Source organism: Emydura macquarii, unplaced genomic scaffold (genome assembly GCF_026122565.2).
Source record: "Emydura macquarii macquarii isolate MOO-44397 ecotype Brisbane River unplaced genomic scaffold, CSIRO-AGI_Emac_v2 contig_3470, whole genome shotgun sequence".
Taxonomy (NCBI): Eukaryota; Metazoa; Chordata; order Testudines; family Chelidae; genus Emydura; species Emydura macquarii.
The window spans coordinates 4023417-4049656 of NW_027133607.1; the positions used below are offsets into that span (position 1 = coordinate 4023417).

At 42.3% G+C, this 26240-nt stretch overlaps 1 protein-coding gene across 4 annotated transcripts in view; it reads left to right on the top strand.

Moving 5' to 3' along the window:
- PRKCQ (protein kinase C theta) overlaps positions 1-26240 on the top strand; it is an 83619-nt gene that overhangs the window by 22974 nt on the left and 34405 nt on the right. For 2 of the 4 annotated variants that reach the window (XM_067535030.1, XM_067535029.1), the window contains exons 2-11: positions 1234-1359; positions 10066-10265; positions 12226-12286; positions 15459-15621; positions 16631-16662; positions 16758-16843; positions 18998-19127; positions 19660-19769; positions 20236-20359; positions 25384-25544. In XM_067535030.1, coding sequence (XP_067391131.1) covers positions 1242-1359; positions 10066-10265; positions 12226-12286; positions 15459-15621; positions 16631-16662; positions 16758-16843; positions 18998-19127; positions 19660-19769; positions 20236-20359; positions 25384-25544 — 1185 coding nt within the window. In that variant the 5' untranslated portion in view covers positions 1234-1241. Of the gene's footprint in view, positions 1-1233; positions 1360-7413; positions 7531-10065; positions 10266-12225; positions 12287-15458; positions 15622-16630; positions 16663-16757; positions 16844-18997; positions 19128-19659; positions 19770-20235; positions 20360-25383; positions 25545-26240 lie in introns of those variants that run through there. The other 2 variants (XM_067535031.1, XM_067535032.1) reach the window with 2 other exon arrangements.

A 26240-nucleotide genomic window follows, 5' to 3' on the forward strand; every position in this document is an offset into this window, starting at 1 on the left:
CAGGAGTGTTAAATGTAAGACGTGGGAAGAAATTGTCCTTCTCTACTCAGCGCTCGTGAGGCCTCAACTGTAATAGTGTGTCCAGTTCTGGGCAGCACACGTTATGAAAGATGTGGACAAATTGGAGAGAATCCAGAGAAGAGCAACAAAAATTATAAAAGGTTTAGAAAACCAGAGCTCTAAGGAGAGGTTAAAAGAACTGTGCATGTTTAGTCTGTAGAAAAGAAGAGCAAGAGGGGGACTTGAGAACAGTCTTCAAATATGTTAAGGGCTGTTATAAAGAGGACGGTGACCAATTGTTCTCCATGTCCGCTGAAGTTAGTAATGGGCTTAATCTGCAGCAAGGGAGATTTAGGTTAGATATTAGGAAAATCTTTCTAGCTATGAGGATAATTAAGCACCGGAATAGGTTTCCAAGGCAGGTTGTGGAATCCCATCACTGGAGGAATTTTAAAAACAAGTTAGACAAACACCTGTCAGAAATGGTCTAGGTTTGCTTGGTCCTGCCTCAGTGCAGGGGACGGATCAGATGACCTCTCAAGGTTCCTTCCAGCCCTACCTTTCTAGAAATCTATAATTCTATAGATATAATTTCTATAAATCTATCATTCTCCTCCCTTGCCTTCCCAAAAGAGCTGGATCCAATGAACAGAATTTTCACTCAAAAGGTTTGCCAATAAATAAGGGTCCCAGTGATCTGGATGCCTGGCATTATTTCCACATTGTGTATAAATAGTGCTTACATTTTTCACGGTGTCATGTTTAACTTGCAGGCTTCCAACAGACTGGTATTCCCAGAATTCAGTGTTTTCCCCCAGCGTTCTATTTCATGAGATTATGACTGCACATAAACTACAGGAGAGGTTGTCCTGTGAATATGCCTTGGTCTCACTGTTCCTGTAGTTCCAGTGTCTGATTAGACTGATTATGTGTTGGCCGGTGCTGAGTCAGTGGTTACTCTGAAAGCAGCTCAGGGTATTTCCAGTGAATGCCTTATGACCGGTTAAGTCACACACTGAAATTAACAAATCAAGTTTCATTACGGGCATAACCTCCTGGCAGTCTTGTGATAGGACCAGCATCTTGCTAGGCAGAAGAGGAAAACATAGAGTCCCTGTTTGGATGGAAAACTAGCTGCTAGTTTCCCTCTCAGCTACCAGTGACAAGACACTAGTTAAAAGAAAGGGAATTTTTAGACTCTGCCAAATGTCATTTCTCTTTTCCTCAACACAGGACTTGTCATGTCGCCCTTTCTTCGGATTGGCTTATCAAACTATGACAGTGGCCCCTACCTGCCATCACAAGGGGAGGTGATTAATCCTTACTGTGCTGTGATGGTCAAAGAAGCAGAGGAATCAGGTGAGCCTATACATGCTAAGACATACGTGTTATGTGGCTGTTGCAGATGTGTGCCTTTCTGTATTGCTACTTGTGTGTAAAGCATGTGCTGAAATCCTTATAAGCGTTGGTAGCATCTTTTAATAACAAATTTTTAAAAAGATAGTATTCTATAGAATAATTCCTCCATGAGACACTGCTTTGCTGGGCTCACTGGGACCACCAAAACCATAGAGATTTAAAATGCAGCCTAGAAAAGCCCTCATCTTTAGTGTGGGCTAATGGGTGCTGACACTACAAATCCCAGCATGCATTGCTCCAGAATAAGCTGAGCCGAGCGACATTGTCTCATTTTATTCAAATTATGTGCAAATTGTCAGTAAGGCCCTCTGGTTGTCTCTGATATACACTGATATGACTGAAAACATTCATTCTATTTTTAGAGATACAGCTAGGCACAGCCATTTCTCTGTTTGAAGCATCCTGAGAAATCTCTCTCAAACAGGCAGAATCGTTCAAAACTGAATTAACATTTGAGCGTAACCACTGCCCTGTATAGGATGCATTTTTGAGGTGGTTTTACACTTAGGCATGAAGAGAAAACACTAGAGTAGCTTGTTTTCAAGCTCCAAATGTATTCATTGCTACGGTTTTGATACTGGAATGACTTATATAGGCCACAGAACTGAAAACATTTTCACACGTGTCTTTAAGCATGAGAACAGTCCCAATGAGAGTACTCACATTTGTAAAGTTATTCATGTCCGTAAGTATTTGCAGAATCAGGTCATAATTATGGCTGAATTGCTTGTATTTACTGTTGTGTTTGACCATTATTTATTTTAATCATTAGACCAATTACTGACCACTGTCTACCATGCAGACCAATATTGACTCATTGTTTCCTTGTACTCCCCCCTCTGCCTGTATCCATTTGATGTCTCTTGCCTTATACTTAGATTGCTACTTCTTTGGGGTACGGACCATCTTTTTTGTGTTGCATTTGTACAGCACCTAGCACAATTTGGGTCCTGATCCATGACACGGGCTTCAAGATGTTACAGTAATACAAATCATTAATAATAATTCAGATGACTGTCTTAGAAATCAACCTATCTGAGTAGTCTTTGTATATCCCAATCCCTGCAGAGTGTCACAACAGTTAGTAAAAGAAGATTTTTATACTTTTAAAACAATTAATTCAACAGTTGACTGTTTGTTTCTTTTAAGAAAATGTGGACTTTGTTTGTTTACATAATATTAAAATTGCCCCTTTCAAAATCTATTTTAAATGATTTTGGAAAATGGAGAGCTATCAATCAATTTAGGGGGAAAATACTGAATGCCACCAAATCCTTAGGATCTTGAAACTTACAGTATTGATTGAAAGCAATACTTTCAATTTCAGCTTTATTCATAGCCAGGGTGTCTGCTTTAGTGACTCCTTTAAAGGAGCCACTACTCCGGCTGGAGCCTCTGAGAATTCAGAAGGGAATAAAATAAGTTTGGGGAAACTTGGCTTATTTCATTAGAGAAGACTCTGAATGTAAGAAAAGTTACGTCCCTCATTTAACAGATTATTGTTCATTAAGTACCAACAATTTTCTCAGCTCTGTGCTGGACATAAATGACAGACTGTGACATAGGTACCACTTGGTGCCAACTGGCAGAGGGGGTGCACAGGGCTTTGCATGGAACCCCTGGGTCAGATATGTGCATAATTGTTCACCAAAGGGTGGCATGTGAAGTCTTGAGTAAGAGCCGGCACCCTTCTGGTCGTCATAATCATTGCAAAATGCATACACAGATAATACTGAAGAAGATATGGATCTATACTGAAAATTATGTTCTGAAGATCTGCGAGTTAAGGCAGGTCACCAGGGGATGACAAACCTTGGGCATGTTCCGGTCAGGCAGGCAGTAACAGACACCCATCTCTGGATCTGGCCATATGTGTGTTGTATGTCTTAAAATGGATGCTTATTTGCACACAAGCCAGACACCAGTGGAAAGATTGTGAAATCCACAAGGAAGAAAAATCTACAGGAAAAAAACAACAGCAGGGTGTATCCTGTTTCTGACTAAAGACAAAGGGCTGCTAGGGTATATTTAGGGATACAAGGAAGCACACATGGAGGAGACAAGCTGACAACATGTTTGTTATTTGAAAGTGGGGTCCAAGATTGCCTGGCTGACAAACGATGGCAGGACTTGGACATTGCTCTGCAAGGCATGAGTGTATCTTGTTAACTAAGTCTAGGTTCTAGAATGCAGGTTGTGATTTGACTTTTATGTAACCATTTGTTTCCAATACTGCTGTTACTTGAATCTCTGCGCTCTGGTAAATAAACTTACACTTAATTTCACTATAAACATATCTAAGTGCTGTGTATTAAACGGCGCAATGATCTGAATGTTCCTTTGGATGCAGCGGATCTGTGAGCACTGAGCGTGTCCAGTGGAACAGGGGCTGGGTACTGCAGGGGGGTGTTCAGAGAGCTCAAGGACTGGAGTGAACCCAGGGCCGTATTTATGACTCAGGCGACTGCCTGGGGTGCTGGGCTTGTGGGGCGATGGGCTTCGGGGTGCTGTTTTTGTTGTTAGCGGCAAAAGGGAAAATAGAATGTTTGAAGTAAAATGTTTCAGGTATCCCGTATGTGGATTCATTTTTCACTAACCTCCTAGAACATTCTGGACCTTTGTAGAATCTTGTAGAACCTTCCAGAATTATCTGAGAATGACATTTTCCTCAAACATCTAGACTGTGGCCAGCTAGGCCTTCATGGGTAGAGAAGGAGAAGTCAGTCAGTGAGATATAAGAACAAAGTGAAGTGAAATGAGAAATCCCAGCTGTGATATTATGAGCCTTGTTATATTGTGTAATTGTGAAAGGGTCCATGTGTTTTAAGACTTGAAGAGGGGCGGGGAGGTGCTGAAGATGCTCCTCACCTGGGACGCCATTTGGTCTGGCCCTGAGTGGGCCTTTCACTAACGGCCTAGAGGGGCATGTTTGTGTTGCCTGTGGCCAGTGCGGTTAGGGAGCTGACCCTGGCAGGCACAGACAAGACTTCCTCATGCTAAGAGCAGGTGGTAGCAGGTGCCTCACAGCCATGGGTAACCAGGGAAGTGCTACAGACACCCCGCCCAGAAGAGCTTGCAATCTAAAAATAGGCATAGATAAGGCAAAATGCACTGGGCAACATAATGGAAGGTGTTTATTTAATGGAGTTAGGCCCAGATCCCTAAAGGTATTTAGGCAACTAACTCCGACTGATTTCAATGGGAGTTAGGCTCTTAAATATCTTTGAGGAGCTGGGCTCCAATTCCCATTGCATTTCAGTGGGATTTGGGCATGTTACTCCCTTAGGCCCTTTTAAAAATGTCAATCTATATATTTCCTATACAACCTCTCTTCCAAAATTCTAGGGCATCTCCTATTTGACTAGTGCCTCTGAACCTTGCAGAAGATATGGGTCTTTAGGAGAGAAATGAAGAAGGAGAAGACAGTGGGGGTCTGGTGCCCTATGACCTAGCAGAATGGGAGAAGGAAATAAAGGGGCATCCAGGATAGATAGCATCACTGGCAGAGCAAAGGAGGCCAGAGAAGACATGATGAGACAAGATCAGAGATGTAGGCAGGAGTGAATTTGTGCAGGCCCTTCAAGCATGTACATGTTGGGATAGGAAACAAAAAAGATCCCTCTTTGAAAAGCCTGTCTCCTGGTTCTCAGCTGGAAATGCTTTTAAAAGAGGGACTAAAAAACTATAAAAAGGAGGAGCAAATGCCCCAAGACACCCTTGTCTCTCCCTGGCATCGCATCTAAGACAAAGGAAAACAGCCAGTGGACTTTGAGGAAGCAGTCCTGACCTGAACAGTTTGCTCAGGAAGACTGCTAGAAGCATGTGGTGAGAAACTTTGCTTGAATCTAATATGGTTTGTTAACTTAGGCATTAAAAAGTGTTTTATCTTTATTTTGCTTGTAGCCATTTCTCACTCTCATGCCTCATTACCTGTGCTTGCTTAAAATCTATCTCTTTGTAGTTAATAAACCTGTTTTAATGTTTTATCTAATCAAGTGTGTTTAAGTGTCTGGGTAACTCTATGGAAAGTAATAAGCTGTTGTGGTAAAGGAATATTGGATTTAATATATTTGGACTGTCCAGGAGAGGGCTGGGCAGTTCGAGACATACAGTTCTGGGAGAAAATCCGGGACTGGGTGTGTGTTGAGGTCACCCTGCAGTATAACTAAGGCTGGTGATGGCCAGGATATGTCTGCCAGGTTGCCATTACACAAACACATCTGGGAGTGACCCACATGCTGGTGGCTGTTTGTGAGCCATACAGATTGGAGGCTACAGCAGCAAGGCATTGCAAGGCACCCCATGTTATAGGGCAGGGGTGACCCAGCCCCCCACAGGTCTGAATTTCACCCCGGTATGTCACAGAGCATCATCCCAGATATGCATCTGTCTGATCCAAAGCCCATTAAAACTCCCATTGATTTTCATGGACTTTGGATCAGGTCCTCTGTGTTGGAGCCATTTGGTAGGAGATTCTGCTCAATACTTTGCAATGTGTGTGGGTGTCATCTTTCACTGCCATGTCTGTCAAAAGCTGATTTTTCTGCACTTCGTAATTTTAGGCAAGGCTTTGGGACTGTTTGCTTTAAACAAAGGAATCACGGTATTTAATCAAAGGTCATGCCTATGTGGCGATTCTTAAATATCAAAGTCAAGTGGTTGGAAGTGCTATTGCAGCTCTTTACAGAAGAGAAACCTTTTCAGCTATCCTAGGTGCCTTTGGTGTATAAAAAAATCTGCCCTTTAACACCTGCTCTGGACCGAATGGACCACCTGGATCCATGTCCTTTTAACACCTGTCTTGATGACATTTGCCTCATGAGAGATTCTGCACTGTGTTTGAACTCAGTATGCAGGCCTACTGATCAAGAGACACTGTCAGCCAAGGCGAAAGCTTTGCACTGCAGGAAAGACAGATGCTGTTTCATCTTCCAGGAGCATGGGGCTAAATTAATCCCTGATATAACTCTATTGACTTGAGTGAAGTTACATCAGAAAGAATTTTACCTTATGCATTGGCCAATTCATTTTCATCCCAGTGTTTGTTTATTTTAGCCATATATTTTCCAGGGCACTAAAAACTGCGATATTTATTTTACAAATGATGGTGTCTCTTGGATAAATTGATTTATCTATGTCTGGTGGCTACATAGCTGGTACAGTGAGGAAGTGATGGCTCTTCCTGTCAATATTTTTGTTCTCAGTGACATCTGGACATATGTTGCGCTCGGCTGCTTTTCTTTTTGTGCAACTTTTTATCAAAAGATATTGAATGCATATTTATGAGCTTTGTGCCTTAAAGCAAGCCTCTGCTGTTTGACTTACAGGACCATAGTCATCTCTCGTGAAACTTCATTGAAGCCAGTGGAATTATACCAGGGATGAATTAGGCCCACAGACAATTATCTAAGTATATTAATTGCAAAAAATCTACATACATGCAGTGTTCAAGTGCGAGTAAAATGTGAGCAACCACACACTTACTGAATATTTGAGGCTCATTATTAGTAGAGATAGGCCCAATCTAGATGCAAATTCCCTTGATCTTTGGGAAAGTCCACATAGAGAGCTGAACTTTGGGCTCAATGGTGCAACTTCTACTCATATTGGGAGACACTTATATAAGACATCCCAATTCAGTTGAGGAAATGCTGTGTTGTTAGTCTGGTGGTGCAGAGTCTTTTTGCAGAAGCTGTGGCATACAGCAAGAGCATTTGTTCTCTGCCTTTATTTCTCTAACAACTTGGTGCAAAATTTCTCCAGGGAACAACACATCATAGTTTGGGCTGAGATTTCAGAAAGCGGGGTTTGCCAACATGCCATTTGTGACCACCTCTGTTCAAGGACTAGTGTATCTAGTGTAAATAAGCCAGTGTGAGTAAAGGGTTCACAATCTGGTCCTTTACCATATAAAACTCTGATATATAGGGAGCTGGGACTGGATCCCTGATCCTTCCTTCAAGATTGTATATTTCTTTTCCCAGCCCTTGTCTCAGCTTCCTTATTGAAGGCAGGGGTGAGGGTCACTGCTGTGGTGCTATGCAAGCAGGACAGACCAAAGAACCTGAGGGGCAGCATCCTAGCAGAGGTCACATTGGGACGCAGCACCAGGTACAGAAAAAGACATCTCTACTCTGCCTTTTCCTCTAATGGTCCAGCTGCTGGAAGGGAAGGGAGGGTGTGGACTTCTAGGGGTGAGGGAGGGACTTTGCCATTACTTCTGGGTGGGGGAGGTGGAAAGGAGCAGTAAAGGCAGCTTTCTCTTGTCACTGGGTGAGCCAGACAGAGAATGGAGACAAAAACCTATCCATATACATGCCATTCTCTCTTCCCTCTCCTCTGATCCTTGCTCCTCCCTCCCAGCAGCAGCGGGTGGCAGACAGCTGGTTTTCCCCCAATCACCAATCAACAGTAAGTCTCTGTCTCTTTCCTTTGCCTCTACCAACTCTGGACCCTTAGAGAAAAAGCAGGCAGAAGAGACTTCTTTTATCTGGTATAATACAGCATAGGCTTCTTTAAAATGCTGCTTCTCCAAGGCCTGGTCTGAACACAGAACTTGCAGTGGTTTACCTTAAATCAGTTTGCAAACCGACTTAGTTAAATGAGTGCTAGTTTGTGTGAAGACTCACATAATTCAGTTTAAAAGTGGTTCACTTCAGATCAACCCATTTTTTAAAACTGCACTAAGAGAAATCAAAATGAACTACTCTTAAACCAAAAGAAGCGTGTCTAAACAGAAACTCATACCAATGTCACTAAACTGGTTTATCAAAATATCTTTAGCTGAACTAGTTCAAGTTTGTGTACATGCACACAAGTATTTAAAGATGATGGAGACGGAGGAAGATAATAATAGTAATAATAATAATTCATACCTAGCTCTTATATAGTGTTTTTCAACAGTAGATCTCAAACACTTTACAAAGGAGGTCAGTATCATTATCCCCATTTCACAGATGGGGAAACTGAGGCACAGAGAGCTGACGTGACTTACCCAAGATCACTCATTAGGCCTATGGTTAACCTGGGAACATAACCCAGTTCTCCTCAATCTTAGTCCAGTGCTGTAATTTCTATTACTCCTGTGGGACGTATAAAGAAGTCCTGAGAGTATTTTTATTAATATTTGTAAAGCATCTGAAGATTGTCTGAAGTAAGATGCTATAGAAATAGAATGTATTATTGTTGTTATGGTGGGAGTTACCAGATGGCACCATTATACATATCATGTGAGCAGTGGACTGTCTTTAAAGAAATGCTGTATTGTTAGTTTTGTGATGTAGCTTTTAACGGATGCTGTTGCAAGCAGCAAGAGAGTTTGTTCTCTGCCTTTATTTCTCCAACTCAAATCAATTCTTGGTGCAGAGTTGCTTCCTGGGAACCAGGCATTGCTTTTTGGGTGAAAATTTCAGAAAATGGGGTTTTCTTTGCATGCCGTTTGTGCCCACCTCTGTTCAAGGATTCGTGTATATAATGTAAAGAAGCTAGCTACATTAAGCATACAACCAGGCTCTGCGCCACTGATTTCTCCTTCAATGGGAAACCAATTGGAGAGTCCTGACATCTCCTAATGCTCAGCAGAGGGGCAATGTTATTATTATCCCACAGTGCACTTAAACATGCTCTATGGTTTAATTTCCATATTCCATTAAATTAACTTTTTATAAGTTGAAAAGTTAAGGTTGGTTATTTTTTAAACAGAGCTCACGTTGAGTAAAGAGTCCAAGTTCTGTACATGGTGTGTAAACTGACAGTATAATACTAAGAAAGATGGGTAAGGTTCTTTTCATTTGTATGGTTACAATGGGGGTAAAGAGATCATTTTTTCCTCATGATGACTTCTCCCAGCTGCTCCAGGTCCTTATGGGTTTGGGCACATGAACTGAAATCAGAGAGCCTCTCTCCTGCGTGCTCAAGTACCCTTCTCCTGGCACCATGGTGGAGGAAACTGTCTGATTCAAATGCAGAGAGGACGAAAGCCAGATGTGGGGGAAGGAATGGATTGGGACAAACAGTCTGGCGAGACTGGGGGGAATATGACTAGAATTGGCTGGACAGTCTTGTGGTAGACCTCAAAGATACCTCACATCCTATTAAGATGTGTCTCCTATGTCACATTATGCTGCTTTTCTTCAGTGTTTCTGGCTTGGGTGGAGTAGTTGTGAGGGAAAAGAGTCATTATTATCCCACAGAAGCCGCTTAGGTTCTCTAACTCTAGTCTCATTTCCTCCACAGAAATGATCCAGCCACCAGTTTGTGTGTTTGGGGTCAGACTGAATAGCTATGGAATTGCTTTACTTGTTTTGGTTTCCTTATGGAAGACAAAGAATTTTAGAGGCAGGACTGGTGGAAAAATAATCTTGACCTAGACAAAATTGAGGCCTAATTCATAACTGCTTTGCTTCTGTTTTACAGCAGCATAATTCTACTGATTTTTAATGCACCTGATTCTTATTTAGACTAAATCACTTCACAACAGTGTGGCAGAATAAAGGGGGCACCAATTACATTTACAAATATTTCCAAGGCCCCTTCTCACTGCCAGAGTGTTGCATAGTAGCCTTGACATAAATGAGAATCAGGCCCACTGTGTCCCATCCTCTCAGATGGACATCCCAATAAGTCTGAATATCTTTCTGTTAACAGAGAATGGCCAGGTGTACGTCCAAAAGAAGCCCACCATGTACCCACCTTGGAACAGCACCTTTGATGCCCATATCAACAAGGGGAGGGTCATGCACATTGTCGTGAAGGACAAAAGCGCAGAAATGGTTTCAGAAACCACCGTAGAACTCAACGTCCTGGCCGAGAGGTGCAAGAAAAGCAATGGGAAGACAGAAATATGGGTAAGTGCTTTGGGTTCTTATCCCCACTTACAGCTTGTTAGAGATCACTGTTGTGGAATAAAGGAAGGCACCGTGTGCTCACCAGATTACAGATGTAACTGATAGGACAAGAAAAATTGTCTCCAGTCCAAGGAGCAAAGCTTGAGTCATCTTGGGTATTACTTGATGGAAAGAATCCATGAACATCAAAAAGAGCAACATAATGCTTTTATATTAACTATCGCTACTCTATTAAAACGCATACCTTATATTAAAAAAGATTCTGGTTCAGATGAGTCATGCAGACATAATAGCTTTGCTTAGAGAATCTTTTGGGGGCAGACAGTAATGAGTGACTACATGTGAATTATTTTATGTGCCCTAGAGAAATGCTTTAAAATTTAATCTCTCTAATAGCTGTGGACCGATTCACCCCACATTACTTCAGGGTTATACCAATGTAACCCCATTAAAAATCAGGGGTGTAAATCTGAAAGCAAGCAATGATGAAACAAGCTTTAAGTATTAATGACACGTCATGATAATCCCAGCAGGCAGGTTGTAGGTAATACTTGTTTAGCCCATCGTATTTTTGTGATAGCCATGATCTTAATGGTGGCATGACATTTGGATAAATGTTAAGTTACTTGAACTTCAGGCAGTTTTTTCTGTCAGTTTTCAGGCTAAATTATAAGATTTAACCATAGGATAGAATTTTCAAAAGCACCTAACTCCTATTTTAAAAAGCAGAGTCCTGTAAGAGCCTACGGGTATCTCTACACAGAAAAGAAAACCTGCTGCTGGCCTGTGCTCAAATTGCGGGGCTGTTTCACTGCTGTGTAGACTACTGGGCTCTGGCTTGAGCCCAAACTCTGGGACCCTCCCACCATGCAGGGTCCTAGACATCTACACGCAATGAAACAGCCCCGGAGCCAGCCACGGTGTCTCATTGCTATGTAGACATCCCAAAGTCCCACTAGCTTTCTAGGGTCAGATTTACAAAGGGATTTAAGGGCCTAAAGATGCAGATAGGCACCCAGTGGAATTTGCAAAAGTGCCTAAGAAGTACAGCAGGGCAAAAATTTTCAGCCAAAAATTGCAGATGTGAGTCGACCGAAATGTTTCGTGAACTTGTGTTGAGTTCGCCAAATTGTTTTGTTTGAAAAAAATCTAAAAATTCAGAAAAACATCTAAACACTTTGTTTTGATTTTTCCTAAAATAAATATTTCAATTTTTCATTCAAAAAGACTTTTTTTGTTTCAAATTTTGTCTCAATTTTATTTTATTTTTTTAAGTACAACTCCTTCAAAACCAAAATGAAACGTTTCATGTTGGTCGAATAAAACTTTATTTATGAGGATTTTTTACTTTTTTGAATTGCCAGAAATTTTCATTTTGGGTCAACCTGAATCAATTGTTTTAAAACATTTTTTTTTGGTTCAGTCAGCAAACCAAAAATATCGACGGTTAGGCACCTAACTCCCATGGAAGACTATGGGAGTTAGTCACTTACGGCCAGTTTTGCAAAAGTGCTCTGCACTCTGCAGCTGCCACTGGGCATGATACGTTCTCTTGATGAAAGCTGCTGGATACGAAGCTCCTTTGGAAAATTTGAGCCTTATTTATTATTTTGTACATACTTATCTATGTTCTAGCATGCTGTTCCCAAGCCTCTGGTGAGAAACCGCATAATCTTATAACCATAACTGTCTGTCGTTCCTCCTACAGCACTCAACTACACTTTGTTCTCCAGTGTACTTTGTTCTCCAGTGGTTACCGTGTGTAATAATGAACAAACCAAAACCAAGCATTTATTGTCATTTATTGAACTCCACGTTGGAAATTATTTTTTGTCTTGCCAACTGATATTGTTGCTAGACTTTTCCTTTGAGTTCGCTCAAGCCTTCTGACGTGCTTGCCGTTGAGTAGTCTTGCTGTCTAACGTCTGCACTTTTGTTTCTTTCACCTTATCTCAACCAGCTAGAACTGAAACCTCAAGGGAGAATGCTAATGAATGCAAGATACTTCCTGGAAATGAGTGGCAAGTGACACTATTTATTGATTAATTGATTTAATTTCTGGTTATGTGGGGCAGACGAGTCATCTTCAGATAAACACCTAGCAGTTAAAATAATGCTCACTTCAGGATCGATGATTCACCTATAGACGTGTATGGAGATTACTGCAATGTGGCGCCACTATAAAAAGCAATTTATATAGCATTGGGGGGGGGTCCATGTTTGCTATCTCTCAATTATTTGCATTCAAATTTGCTAGCTTTACCAGTAAAAAAGTGGATTCTCTAATTGCCAGCCCTACGTATACATTCCTTTAAGCAGACTAGGGTAGAACCAGGGGAAAAAAGGACCTAATTCCAGATCCAGCTACCATCCAGGTCAGTGGAAAGACGCCCATTGATTTCAAAAGTTTGGATTGGCCCCATATAGAGCTCCTATCTGGAAAATGTATATATTAAGAATATGTTAGTTTGGAACAATCTCAACATAAAGCGATGGCGAGGTGCATTAATGTCCACGTAAAACACATTGTCACCTTGAGGACAAAACTCCCATTGACTTTGTGGGTAGAGGATGGAGGTCTAGATGGGGAGGTAGTAACCTGAACTTAGAAAGCTCTCTCAATAAAACACTGAAAATAATTCATGAGGAAGCATGTCCACATTGTTACTTTTCCTCATCAACTCCTTTAAAGGATAGTAAAGCTGCTGCTATCACACTGTATCAAGTCAGCATTGAAACAGAAGTCTTAACACACACGGAGGCTAACTTTTAGGGAAGTTAGTGGTATAGTGCATCTCACTATTGCACATAGCTATGTCAGAATTAATACTTCAGTGCAGGTTACTTCCCGTAGAATACTTAGGTGAATTGGTGTACAGTCCACTATGGAATCTAGACAGATTATATAATTTACAAGGGTTGGCCTTTGTTCCTCTGCAAAACTTGCAGAATCATGCTAACTGTGAATCTTTTCATGTCCACAGCATATAGTAAATCAATACTGGCATGGTAGAATGACAAGATATATGCAAAAATAATCTTCTGGCAAATTCTGTATAATTCCAACCACAGTTTTCAGGGCACAAATTCTATGTACATTGAAAATCTTACACCTATGCACAAGTTATTTCATGTCAAGAGTTTAAAGATCTATATTTTTTTAAATAGCTTCATGAATATTCACCAGGGCCCTGATCTAACTCCCATAGTTGGATGAAGCCCTAAATCTTAGCAGTATTGCAGATTATACTTTGAACTGCAGAGAAACTGCATCTGAAAGAGCAGCAGGTGGGTTTTTAAAAGCATGCCTTAAAATACTTCCTCTTGTTTATGCAACACCTTTCATCACTTAGTATTTTAACTCTTTGTTTCTCTTAAGATCTTGGTTTAAACTTTAGATCAAGGTACCATCAGTGAACAGCATCCCAAAGAGATATTAGTGACAGTGTTTTCTGGTCACATTCTCTCCTTTACATCTAATCCAGTGCCAGCACCTCTATACTGCACTGTAACCTAATACTGGGCCATTACTTCAGTTCTGAGGCACGTGTGCGCCTGACTGAACCACACAAACCACACAAACTGCTTCCTTTAAAACCTAAGGTTTCTGTGGAAATCTCCCACCCAAATACTAACCAGACCCTGCTTAGTTTGTAAAAGCCAACAAGAGGAGAAGACAAGACCTTGTCTGTATTAACACAAGCTGCTGCTGAGGACTGTAGAGATCAGAAAAAGTTCAATGTCTTTTTTTTTTTTTAAGGAATTATTTGCTGGAAACAATACATTAAATAATTCCTATGCTCTGCATATTATGAATTAGCATTAGCAACAATTCATTGGCTCCCATTGTCTTGTAATTCAACATCTTAAGCCAATTCCCGCCTTTGGAAACATGTATTTAGAAGCATGGGGCCATAGTTTTGTGTGATTTCCATGTAAAGTAGCTTGCCACAGAATTAAATAGCCTTTTTCCAATAATAAATAGCATCACACAAGATGCTACAATTTAAATGTAAACATATATGAAAAACAGACACACTGTATTTAAAATATGGGTAGAGATGGGAGGGAAGTGAGTTAGGAGGGCTCAGGGCATCGGCTTCAGAAACTAGAATTCTCAGCCTTCAGTCATCAGGTCAGTATTAGTTCAAGTCAGTAGAAACCAAACCTCGGGGGTCCCAGGTAAAATAAGTAAGTGGTCTCAGTCCATTTCCTAGTGGACAGATTCCACCAGCACAATTGACTTCAACTGTCAACAATACCTAGCAAGACTGAACATTGATTGCACAGACATGGAAACTTAACTGTTCTCTTGCTCCTTGATGTACTCTACCAGCTGTCCAGGTCAGGGCTGATTTACGCTGGTGATGCGACATAAGGGAAGCCTACACTGTCTCTGTAGCAAGCAGTTCGATCCCTTTTATCATCAGGGCTGGTCGGGAAAATTCCAGCACAATGGTATGTCATCCGAATTTGCCAGTTCATCAAAATCAAACATTTTTATAGAGGTGGTTTGATTTCACCAAAGTTCCAGTGGAACCTAGGCAGCATTTCCTGCCAGCTCACCCACCTGGCTTCTTGGCAGCCTGTCTGATGAGCTGCTGTGGACCTCAGGGCTTACAGGGTCCATGGCTCCCGGACGACCCACCAGCAGGCTGCCCCAGAGCTGGGGATCTTTTTCTTTTTCAATGAGAATTGGGTTTCATTCCCAACTGAAATGAAATATCAAAATCCGCCATGAAACGGAATGACGTTTTTCTGCCCAGCTCTGATTAGCATTGTGAATTTTACCAGCTGTCCCCCCTTCCCTCTCCGCATTTTCCTCTCCTAGGTCATGCTGAAAGGATCCCCTACCAGCAGTTTCGAAGAAGCAAATTGGTATTTAAACAGATCAGTTGCTTAATTGGAGGACTTTCCTTTTCTGCTTTCATGTGGTGGAATGAAAGCCTTAAATGGAACAGATAAGGTCACTCTGCCTGCTTCATTTCTAACCTGAGGATTCAGGTGTATTCTCCTATAAGTTTTATAGTAAATATATATGTTAGACTAGTTTGGTCTCACATAGTTGCTTCTATCAGCATAGTTACAGAAAGGAGGCTAAAGTTTAGGGCTGGGAGTCAGGACTGCATATACACAAACACAGACATGATAACTGAGTTTCAGAATTAAATCTTATGTCTCCTTTCTCCCCAGATGCTAAAGAGTTGATTGACTGTGAGACAGAGGGGTTTTTCTCCCTACATCAGCGCCGGGGAGCTATCAAGCAAGCCAAAATTCACAACGTCAAATGTCACGAGTTCACTGCTACCTTTTTCCCACAACCCACATTCTGCTCTGTCTGTCATGAGTTTGTCTGGTACGTACAATAATTCAGTGCTTCCCCCTCCATTCTAAAACTCATTGCATGTCCTATTAACTAGCGGCCCTTCCATAAGCACTCTGTTGCTACTAATGAATGAGAATTGGTGCAAATTAGGTTGCTTTCAAGTCTTCCTTGGAGGATCAGAGCACAGGCCCTTCTATTACACACTGTAGGATTCAACAGAGAGGTCTGCTGTAGTCACTAATCATCATCTCAGGAGGGCCTTTTCCTCCAAACATAAGCAAAGAAACATTATTGTAGCACTGAGTTTGCTCATCATTATAACCCTGAACCCTCACTCGCACACTTGATTCCAATGAGTCTTTTCAGTGAGGGTTTGCCGGAGCAGGGGCCCAATCTAGCTCCTCTATAAGTCAGCCAGGCACAAATCCTAAAAGGTATTTAGCCTCTCAACTTCTTTGAAATCAATGGGAGTTAGGTGCCGAAATACCTTTAAGGTCTGGGCCTGAGAATCTTTCTGTTGACTTTAATGGGAGTCTGATCGGATCCTTAGGACTGCAGACTGAGAAAAGTCCTCAGGATTTGGCCCATTGAAACGGTTTGAATGAATAAAGACTACTCGTGTCAGTAAGTGTCACGGTAGCAGGCCCTTTGTCTGCTTCACGTAAGCGTTACTGTTTCATTTCAGGGATATGACACACAGTGGTTGTGATTCTATTTGCGTGTGCACCAGTGTGAAAATTCACACCTATCTTTTCTTTTTTTCTTCAGTGACTAAATGCCCATATGTTTCTAAAAAAAACCAGTTTGCCGTTAACTGATGCAAAATTAACCGTTGTAAATTGCACACAAAAAATGCTGTGAGGGCCACAGGCTAACTAATAGCTGAACTGACTAAAGATACTTAGGTTAGAAAAGCTCTACAAGCACTAATAAAAATCAATGTTGTTTTATTCAATTTTCATTGCATGAATGCTGCTGACATTAGCTCTCTGGGTGCTCTCTGAAAATTCAAAATTAACCAGCTTTGTGTTTATTCCAGGGGTCTTAACAAACAAGGCTATCAGTGCAGGCGTAAGAAGCTTTATTTATATTACTATCATTATTTATTCAGTCGGTTTTTTAAACGGCATTTTTTTCCTAATACTGTGACTTATCTGTTCTTTCAGAATGCAATGCTGCCATCCATAAGAAGTGTATCGATAAAGTGATAGCTAAGTGTACAGGATCAGCCGTCAATAGCAGGGAAACAATGGTATGTGCTACATTTCAGCATAGGGATTTCATTCTGACTTTTCTCATGCTGGTGTGAATCAGGAGTAACTCCAGTGAAGTTACTGGTGTGGGGTGGGTGTAATGGATCAGAATTTGTGTCCTTTGCTTGCAGATTCCTAATCAGTCACTCAATATCTTATTTGTGATGCACACAAATTTAATAACTCAATTTGTAGTATTTAACTCCAGAGTGGATGTCTTCCTAGAAGAGATGCTAGATCTCAACTAGAAGTTCTGGGCACAATGGAGATATTATTGTGTGAGGTTCGTTGGCCTTTATAATGCAGGACATCAGACTCGCAGGCCTGGGTTTACTATGGCACCAGGCCCCCACACTCGGAAGGGGCCCATAACGACACAGCTTCAGCCCCAGCACCTTGGTGGTGGGTGTCTCCTCCAGGCCGGGCGGGAGGCAGGGCCAGGCTCAGCCTGACTGCTTCCAGCATAGACAGGGCCTTGGCCAGCCCTGTGGAGAGAGAGAGAGAGAAAGATCAGCCCCCTGGGATCCCCATACACAGTTTCCCGGGACCCCCCAGCTCGGCTCCCCCGGAATCCCCCTAGTCCAGCCACCCCGAGATCCACTGCCCCCAGCCTGGCTCTGTGGAGAGAGAGTCCACCCCCCTCACAGAGACCCACTCCCCCAGTCTGGCTCCCGCAAAACTGCCTCCTCACACACGGCTCCCTGGGACCACCCAGCCCGGCCCCCGCAAGCCTCCCCATCTCAGCTTAGCCCCATAGAGAGAGAGACAGAGACTGGCCCCCCTCGGTATACACCCCGCACACAGCTCCATGGGACTTTCCAGCCCAGTCCCATAGAGGCCCACCGCCGCCAGCCCCACACAAAAGTCCTCCCCTCAGTCCCCACTCCTATACAAACTCCCTCACGACCCCTCATGCCCCATTTCCCCCAGCTGGTCCCTCACCCATGGAGGCCCACAAATATGTTTGGCGCCAGGCCAACTAAAGGTTAATCTGACCCTGCTGACTCCATGATCATATTGGTCCCTTCTGACCTTAAAATCGATGACTTTACCATTTCAAGAGTGTATCTATTATCTAAACGTTGCAGACTGTTAATGGGAGATGTGCATTTTGACAAGTTCCCCTTTATTATATTTGTATCTTGCTTTTTCACATCATTGTCCCAGGTAACGTTCCCCATTTCCCTGTGCAGAAATAAAAGTAAGCTGCCAATTCCCCCTTACTATTAAGACTACATTTTTCTTAGTTAATTTCATCCCACAGCTCCTATTTATACCCACAATTCCCTATTCCCTAATCCAGTGGTTCTCAACCAGGGGTACGTGTATCCCTGGGGGTACGCAGAATTCTTCCTGGAGGTACATGAACTCATCTAGATCTTTGCCTAGTTTTACAACAGGCTACATGGAGAGCACTAGCGAAATCAGTACAAACAAAAATTTCATACTGACAAAGACTTGTTTATACTCTTCTATATATTATATCAGTGGCTTTTAAACTGTGGCGAGTTCATTTTAATGGAGTCACCAGAGCCAGTGTTAGACTCGCTGGGGCTCAAAGCAGAAAGCTGAAGTCTGCGCCCAACCAGATGAAGCCAAAGCCTGAGTTTTTAAAGGAGGTGAAACTTGGGGCACGCCGGACAAATCAGACTTCTGAAATGGGTACAGTGGTCTGGAAAGGTTGAGAACCACTGCCCTAATCAGTTCTGGTCCCTCCATGGCGTTTACACCCTTCAGACACTTTAGGTTGTTATTCTCAAAGCTTACTAATGGGTTTAGCCACATGATTTCCATTGACAAAGTTGGGAGCTTTATGACAAAATCCCTTAGTCGGCTTTGAAAATCTATAGACAATTTCCTGGTTTTGGTCAAACCCAATAACAAAGATGCAGCACTGGCATGGATGTCACTTTTTTTCCTACCCTGTTTTCTATGTACAATATCTTGCTTATTCCCAAGAGTTTTTTTGCCCAGTCCTAGGAAAAAACCTGCCAACTAATAATTAGGCTCTCAAAGACCACAGAGATGGGCAGCGGTATAATACCCTAAGATAGATAGAATAATATGGATGATGAGTAATATTTTTTTTAATTCAGCGCTGATGTGGAGTGGGCAGTATTTTCACTGCTGTTTTTTTTTTCTTTTTCCTGCAGTTCCACAAGGAGAGGTTTAAGATAGATATGCCTCACCGGTTTAAGGTCTACAACTACAAGAGCCCGACGTTCTGCGAGCACTGCGGCACGCTTCTTTGGGGCCTGGCGAGGCAAGGATTAAAGTGTGACGGTGAGTCCCGCAGCTCACTGATATTATCACTGCTCTGCACATGGTAGATGTGGTCTGTCTTTACAGGGCCGCTCTCCTGAGCAGCTGCAGTCTAAGGGCCAAATCCTGTTTATGATACTCATCCAAAGAGTCCCTTAGGAGTTGGGGGTGTGGGGACGTGCTGAGGGCAGAGCCCGACCGTCCCCTCCCTACAGCCGGACCATTTTGGGGGATGCACAAGTATGCATGATCCATGGGGTTGAAGAGTAGATCCACAGCTGCTCTAAAGGCTTGAAGAGGAAAATGGCCCCATGCATCTCCCCAGCTTGTGGCTTCTTCAGGTTGGGCCAGCACAGTGACTATGCACCATTTAAGACCAATAGCATTTAACTGGTGCCTAGGCCTTGAACTACATTGAGCTGCACAGGGGGTGAATTTCACCCTCAGCCTTTGGCTCAGGCCAATGGAAGTGCTCTGCCCCGTGTTGAGCAAATGCAGTTTATAATGCAAACCTCCCCGTGCTCTGATCACCTCACAAACGTCTTCCTTTCAGCATGTGGCATGAACGTCCATCACAGGTGCCAAACAAAAGTGGCAAACCTTTGTGGAGTTAACCAGAAACTAATGGCCGAAGCACTGGCAATGATAGAGAGCACCCAACAGGTACAACAACTCGTGTTCTGACACAGCGTGGTTTAGCGGACAGGGCACTGGTGTGGCATTCAAGACACCTGGGTGCTAGTCTACTGACCCGCTGTGTGAGCTGGGGCTAATCATTTCACCCTCTGTTTCCCCTACCACTCTGTCTTGTCTATGTAGATTGTAAACTCGTCAGGGCAGGGGCTATCTCTTGCAGTGTGCGTGTACAGTATCTGGCACAATGGGACCTAAATCTTGATTGGGGCCTCTAGGCATTCCTGTACATAACACCACATAGAATCAGGCTCTTCCACAATGTCTTGCTTTAAAGAAACAAAGACTCCCAATGCATTCCATCGATGACTTTAGTTAGTAGCAACCTCCTTCTTTTTCAGTAATTATACTTGTGGGGTTATGGCGGGTGTAATAAAATACCTGTGCTCATAGGCATTTTCAGCCAAAACATCGCTCCTTTTTGCTTGTGACCCAGGCTCGCTGTGTGCGTGACACCGAACAGATCTTCCGAGAAGGACCTGTTGAAATCGGCCTTCCGGTTCCTATGAAAGAAGTAACTCTGCTTCAGTCTGTGCCAGCACCTGCTACTGGGAAAAGAGGTAGCTCTCCAATTTTGCGTATGGATGGTGCCAGTTATTTAAACTGTTAGCTGGAGACAATGATCATAATTAACTTAGTCAATTCATAGTACAGGGGAATAGATGCTCTATCTGTTACTTATGCAAGCCATGCCCTCTCTGTGGGTTGCCCTGTATCTCCCTCTGGTGGTGGCTTACATCTTGCCCTGGCCAAGGAAGGACTTCCTAAGCCTCAGAGGTGATTCCATGTATGGGCCACCACCTGTAATGCTATGCCTCTGGATGGGTTGTTAACAACAGGGATCACACCTGTGAACTCCATATATGAGCCTCTATTACCTGAGCTGAAAGACCCAACTCTCTTAGCCAAGGTCTAGCCACCACCAGAGGAGGACAGAGAGCCACACCAAGTGGCTGTGGCTTACACTTACAAGATGTTCCTTCCAAGCCCTACATGATGTCATGATTCTGACATCATAACACAGATGTGATTTATGGCTTCCATCTAGTCAGCAACAATTCCAGTGGATGCTCCAAATAGTGTAGTTTTCACAAAATAACTCACTCAAGGTGATGGGTTCGTTAGTCAGTACAAAGCAACCGCTGTTGCTTCTGGAGTCACGCCTCTATCAAAACATACCCCTCTCATCCACACTCTGTCATATCTACCCCAAAACTATTCCCAGTCACGCCACCCAGTGCAGTGCAGTTCCCTTCTACCTCTCCATAGACAAGTGCCTCTAACCCATCCAATTCTGTCCTCCAGTGACATGAGCCACAAAGCACCACCCGCACAGCTGATAAAATCTTCTCCAAATCCTCCTCTAAGTCAGGTACCCCAACACATCACTTTCCCCACCCACAACCATATTCATCAGAACCTCAAGGAGAAACGTAGCCTGCTGTTTAATTTGTACTCGCTGGTCACCACTGAAAATCGTATCCTGATTTTATTATTTTCTCTGTGCTGCACTAATTATGCTGATCAGAGAAAGGTTAATCTCATGCAAGTGTTTATGTGTTGTGTTCATCTTACCTGTGCATACTGCCGTGCTGTTGGCAAGCTACACTCTGCTGGTGACATGTGGACTTATTCAAAGAATTGGCTTAATTAATTGTGTTTTCAAGGCTTGTTTCACTTTACTCTTTTCTCTCCTCTCTTGAATTTTATTTGTACATAGTTTTGTGAACATCCCCGCAAGTAATGACCATTGATGCTGTGAGCTTCTTTTGTTAATGTGGCCCACCTTGATAGGATGGCCAAATCACACATTTAATAAAATCTGCACTTGTACAAAAAATGACCATTTTGAAGGGAAATATTTCAAAGACACAAATGGTAATTAGGTGCTGTAGAGCTTGTCTACACAGGGACACTCAGGAAGATGACTCCAAATTAATTTTAAAGTGGTTAAACCACATTAAATGCTTGCATGGATGGTATTATTTAGAACTAAAATGGTCTTAATTTGGTTTGGCTTAATTCACTTCCAAAGTGCACTTCCAATTCACACCTTTAGTTAATTCGAATTAATTTTCCTGGATGTCCCCATGTAGACATGCCATCATTCCCATTGAGAATCAATGGAAAATCTCCACCTTATCCACCCAAGAGCTGACCTAAACACCAAAATGTGGGTTTAAATGGGATCTTTCATCTCCCTTTTTTTGGAAATTACCTCCCCCTGTGAACCACAATATTCCTTTCATTATTAGCAATGAAGATTTAAAATTCAAAAGAAGTCAGAATACGTTGACCCAGCTTCTTAGCTGGTGTAAATCACTGTAGCTCCATTGAAGTGAACGGAGTGACTCTGATTTACACCAGCTGAGAATCCAATAATAAAATGGTTGAGTTACCCAGTAGATTTAAGTACTGCAGCATATGCTATGTATAGCAAATTCAAGTATCATTGTTATTGGGTAATTGAAATCAGGGTGCATACATGCTAATTAGGAGTACTAATGTGCACCTGGATGTGAAAGAACTGCATGTGGAAATGACCAACAGGAAGCCATACAAGGAGGCTATCCTTGTCTTTCCTAGTGTGAAGCACCGTTCCATGACCACATGCTCTATGTCACCGTGGAGAAGGTTTAGGTGGGCAAGGCAGGGTACCAGAGGAGGGTAAGAGTGTGGGCTTGTGGATCTGGGCTAATGCTGGAGTGCAGTGACCTGGAAGGAGGATTCTGTTCCCCTCCCCAGTTGACCACTCTTGCACATCATTTGCTAGCCTTTGAGCTGGGAATTTGCCCAATGCGAATTCAGTGCATAAATCTCAATAACTTTCATTGCACATTGACCAGTTGGAAAATCCCACCTTTGAACCATAGTGCCTATTATTACCGTGGTGTCCAAGGGCTGTAACACAGCATATGAAATACAGCTCATGCAATGGGTAGCACAGAAACCACCGCTCCTGCAAGCTTTAAAATACATTTGTTAGAAGCAAAAGCAAAATGAAATCAAAGCTTAAATAAAGTCTTGGCGGGGCTCCCAGCTCGGATTCAAGTGGAACAATGAGAAGCCTTTCCTTTCCAACCTTGGCAGCCTGATTTTGGGTGTTTTAGTAATTTGAATGGGGTTATAGGCTCGCCAATTCATCTGATCGGACGATAATGAGGTTCTTGTCCCAGAATCAGGCTCCAGAAGAGTTTTATAGGGACCCCGGGGTGCACAACAGGAAGGTTCACAGTGATAGCCAAATCTGTCTAATTTTATAAGCTTTTATTAAGATAACGTAAAATGATAGACAAATGACTGATTAGAAGAAAATGAATAATCAAATGGATAATGGATAATACAGTCTTATTTTAGAGACTCGTGTGATATATATATATCTATGGTATGTTTTGGATTCATATACTCACACCCTTCCCTGATGACCTGGTTGAGAGAGATGTCTGGTTCCTCAACTCTTGGGTAGAGGGGTGGAGAGCTAGGCAGTGTTCGAGGGCTAAGAGCTATAAGGCTAAGACTAACACTACAAACAATACTATATGTATAAATGAAGAACAAAATCTTAACACTAACTAAAAGAAGCTTCAAGATGGAGTAGATGATGATTAACCCAAATTAACATGATTTGCCCCTTCTCATACCCAGAGCAATAGGGATCCGTCCTCCTTCTAAATCCAAATTTGGATTCTTCACCCCCAAATTATTAGTGTACACTTATTCTATAGGCTGGCAGGTTCATGTGTATTAAAGACATATCCACATCCTTTCCAGATGGTTCCAGACAGTTTGTTTATCTCACCTTTGTTATTTCTGGCCCTTTTGTGGGTTCTGTGGTGTATCTGTGAAGTTTACTCGGGGCATAACCTGTGACAGTCTCCTCCCCCCCCCCCTCCCCCCCGTTTTGATGCCTCCTGATTTATCTAGGGTAAGGGTTATAACTGTATATGTCTTATCCTTTAACAGTTAAAGTTTAACTCATCATTATTTACCTGGGCCAAAGCTCACAAACATATGTATGCTAACTGCTTTAGCTTTCATACAGGGTATGGCCTGTAAGGTACCCTGCATTACATCTATAATACTTTAATATGAATCTATGATTTTATTATAATAAGACAACAATACTTAAATCTATAAGGAAAGATATATATATATATGCAAGCAAGCAGGCTAGTCCTATAGACTACACCTTGCCATAATTATCCATACCCTTGTCACCTCAAGATCCCATTGCTCCTCATGAGGGCTACACATGATGACCACTCATGCAGAATACTGCAGCCCACTTATTAAAGCAGAGTTGCCCATCAGAAGCACATCATACCAATGCTCTGGAGTCTTTGTTATGATTACCACCTTGGTCAACACCAGAGGCCTCTCGCACCAGAAGCATGAATCTCTACATCTTGAGTAATAAGTGAAAGGAAGAGAGCAGTAATCAATTCTTCTCCATGTCTACTCAGAGTAGAACAAGAAGTAATTGGCTTAGTTTGCAGCAAGGGAAATTTAGGTTTGATATTAGGAAACACTTTCTAACTTTAAGGATAGTTAAGTGCTGGAATAAGTTACCAATGGAGGTTGTGGAATCCCCATCATGGCAGGTTTTTAAGAACGTGTAGGACAAATACCTATCAGGGATGGTCTAGGTATATTTGGTCCTGCCTCAGCGCACGGGGCTGGACTGGGTGACCTCTCAAGGTCCCTTCCAGCCTGACATTTCTGTGATTCTGTGACTTTAAAGTGCCAGATTTGCATCCTTTGTGAATTGGCCAAAGAGGAGGACGTCTAACATATCTTGACCAGTCGATTACATTTGCAGTGTCTTGCAGTAAGTTTCTAGGTGGAATTCCTAGTTTTGGTTTTATAAAGCTTTAAATAGTTTGGAACCTGGTTACCTATGGGACCATCTCTTCCCCGGTGGATATTTATTTTATCCATCAAGGTGGGATGAGCAATCCTTTATATTGTACTGTGTATTTGAGTTTATGGGATAGATTCAGTAAGGAATAGATTCCTATTCAGGTTTTTATAAATCTAAATAAATAGAATACCAAGAAAACTCTTGAAAGTTCTACTCCAGGAACTGACAGCAAAGGCAGCCAACCTGATCTAAACTGCTGGGATAGGAGCATGAAGTATAAACAGTGTCTCATCCGTTTCACACAGCAGCTTTGGCAATTGATTTGAAGAGGCCCAAGGGTAAAATGTCAAGGCACGGTGGGACAGCCAGCAAGAAGGATTGTCAAGTAAAAGCTGCACATAATCTAAGGTTTTGGGAGATGTTCTTCGTCTTTGAAAGCAATATTACAGTTAAAGGGTGTCATTTTCCTCTCATTTATATGCCTGTAAATTGGGAGTCATTCCACTGAAGTCAGTGGAGTTACAGCAGTGTAAAAACTGATATAAGTGGAAGGAGATTAAGATACAATGCCTGAAATTTTTAAATCCATCTAGTGAATGTGGACTCCTGATTTCCATTAATTTTAATCAGAACTGGGTGCCTTTGAAAAATGTAAAACTAGGATGGAGACTTTTTTTGTTTTGTTTTTCGGTGTTTATTTTAGTGCTTTGGTGTTCATTTCAGAGCCACAGGGAATCTCCTGGGAGACACCAGTGGAAGATGTGACAAGCCCAGAGTCTCTAATAGAATCAGAACCAGGGAAAGACGAGCAGCCCGACGAGCTGAAATTAACAATTGATGATTTTGTCTTACACAAAATGTTGGGAAAGGGAAGCTTTGGCAAGGTAAGTGAGAAGGGGTTCCCTGTGCTAAGCAAATCCATGCAGTGCACTGCTGGAGAATATAAACAGCTTTCCAATACCAAAGTGGATGTTGCATTGCCAGGATCAGAAGGCACGACTCTGTGTTTTCAAACCTCAGCAAAAACACTGACCTGAACTTGCTTAATAATAAACAAGATTTAATCATCGCCAAGGGTTACCAATTGTTGCATTTAATAGAAACCTAATTCTCCTAAGGCTCAGTTATGAACCCAGCTCCACCTCTGCACAGGAGAATAAATATGACACAAGATTCCTCTTACTCCCCTGCACCGGCTAACCACATCACCATAGCCTGTGCAGGGGGGAAAAGTAGCTGCCAGGCAACAACGTAAAAGAAGTAGTTAGAAGCAAAAAGGCGTCCTTTAAAAAGTAAAAGTTAAATCCTATTGAAGAAACTAGAAAGGAGCATAAACTCTGGCAAGTGAACTGGACAAATATAATTAGGAAGGCTAAAAAGGAATTTGAAGAACAGCTAGATGACGACTCAAAAAGTAAAGCAAAAATAATATTATGTACGTCAGAAGCAGGAAGCCTGCTAAACAATCAGTGGGGGCACTGGACGATCGAGATACTAGAGGAGCACTCAAAGAAGATAAGGCTATTGCGGAGAAACTAAATGAATTCTTTGCATTGCTCTGCATAGCTGCGGATGTGAGG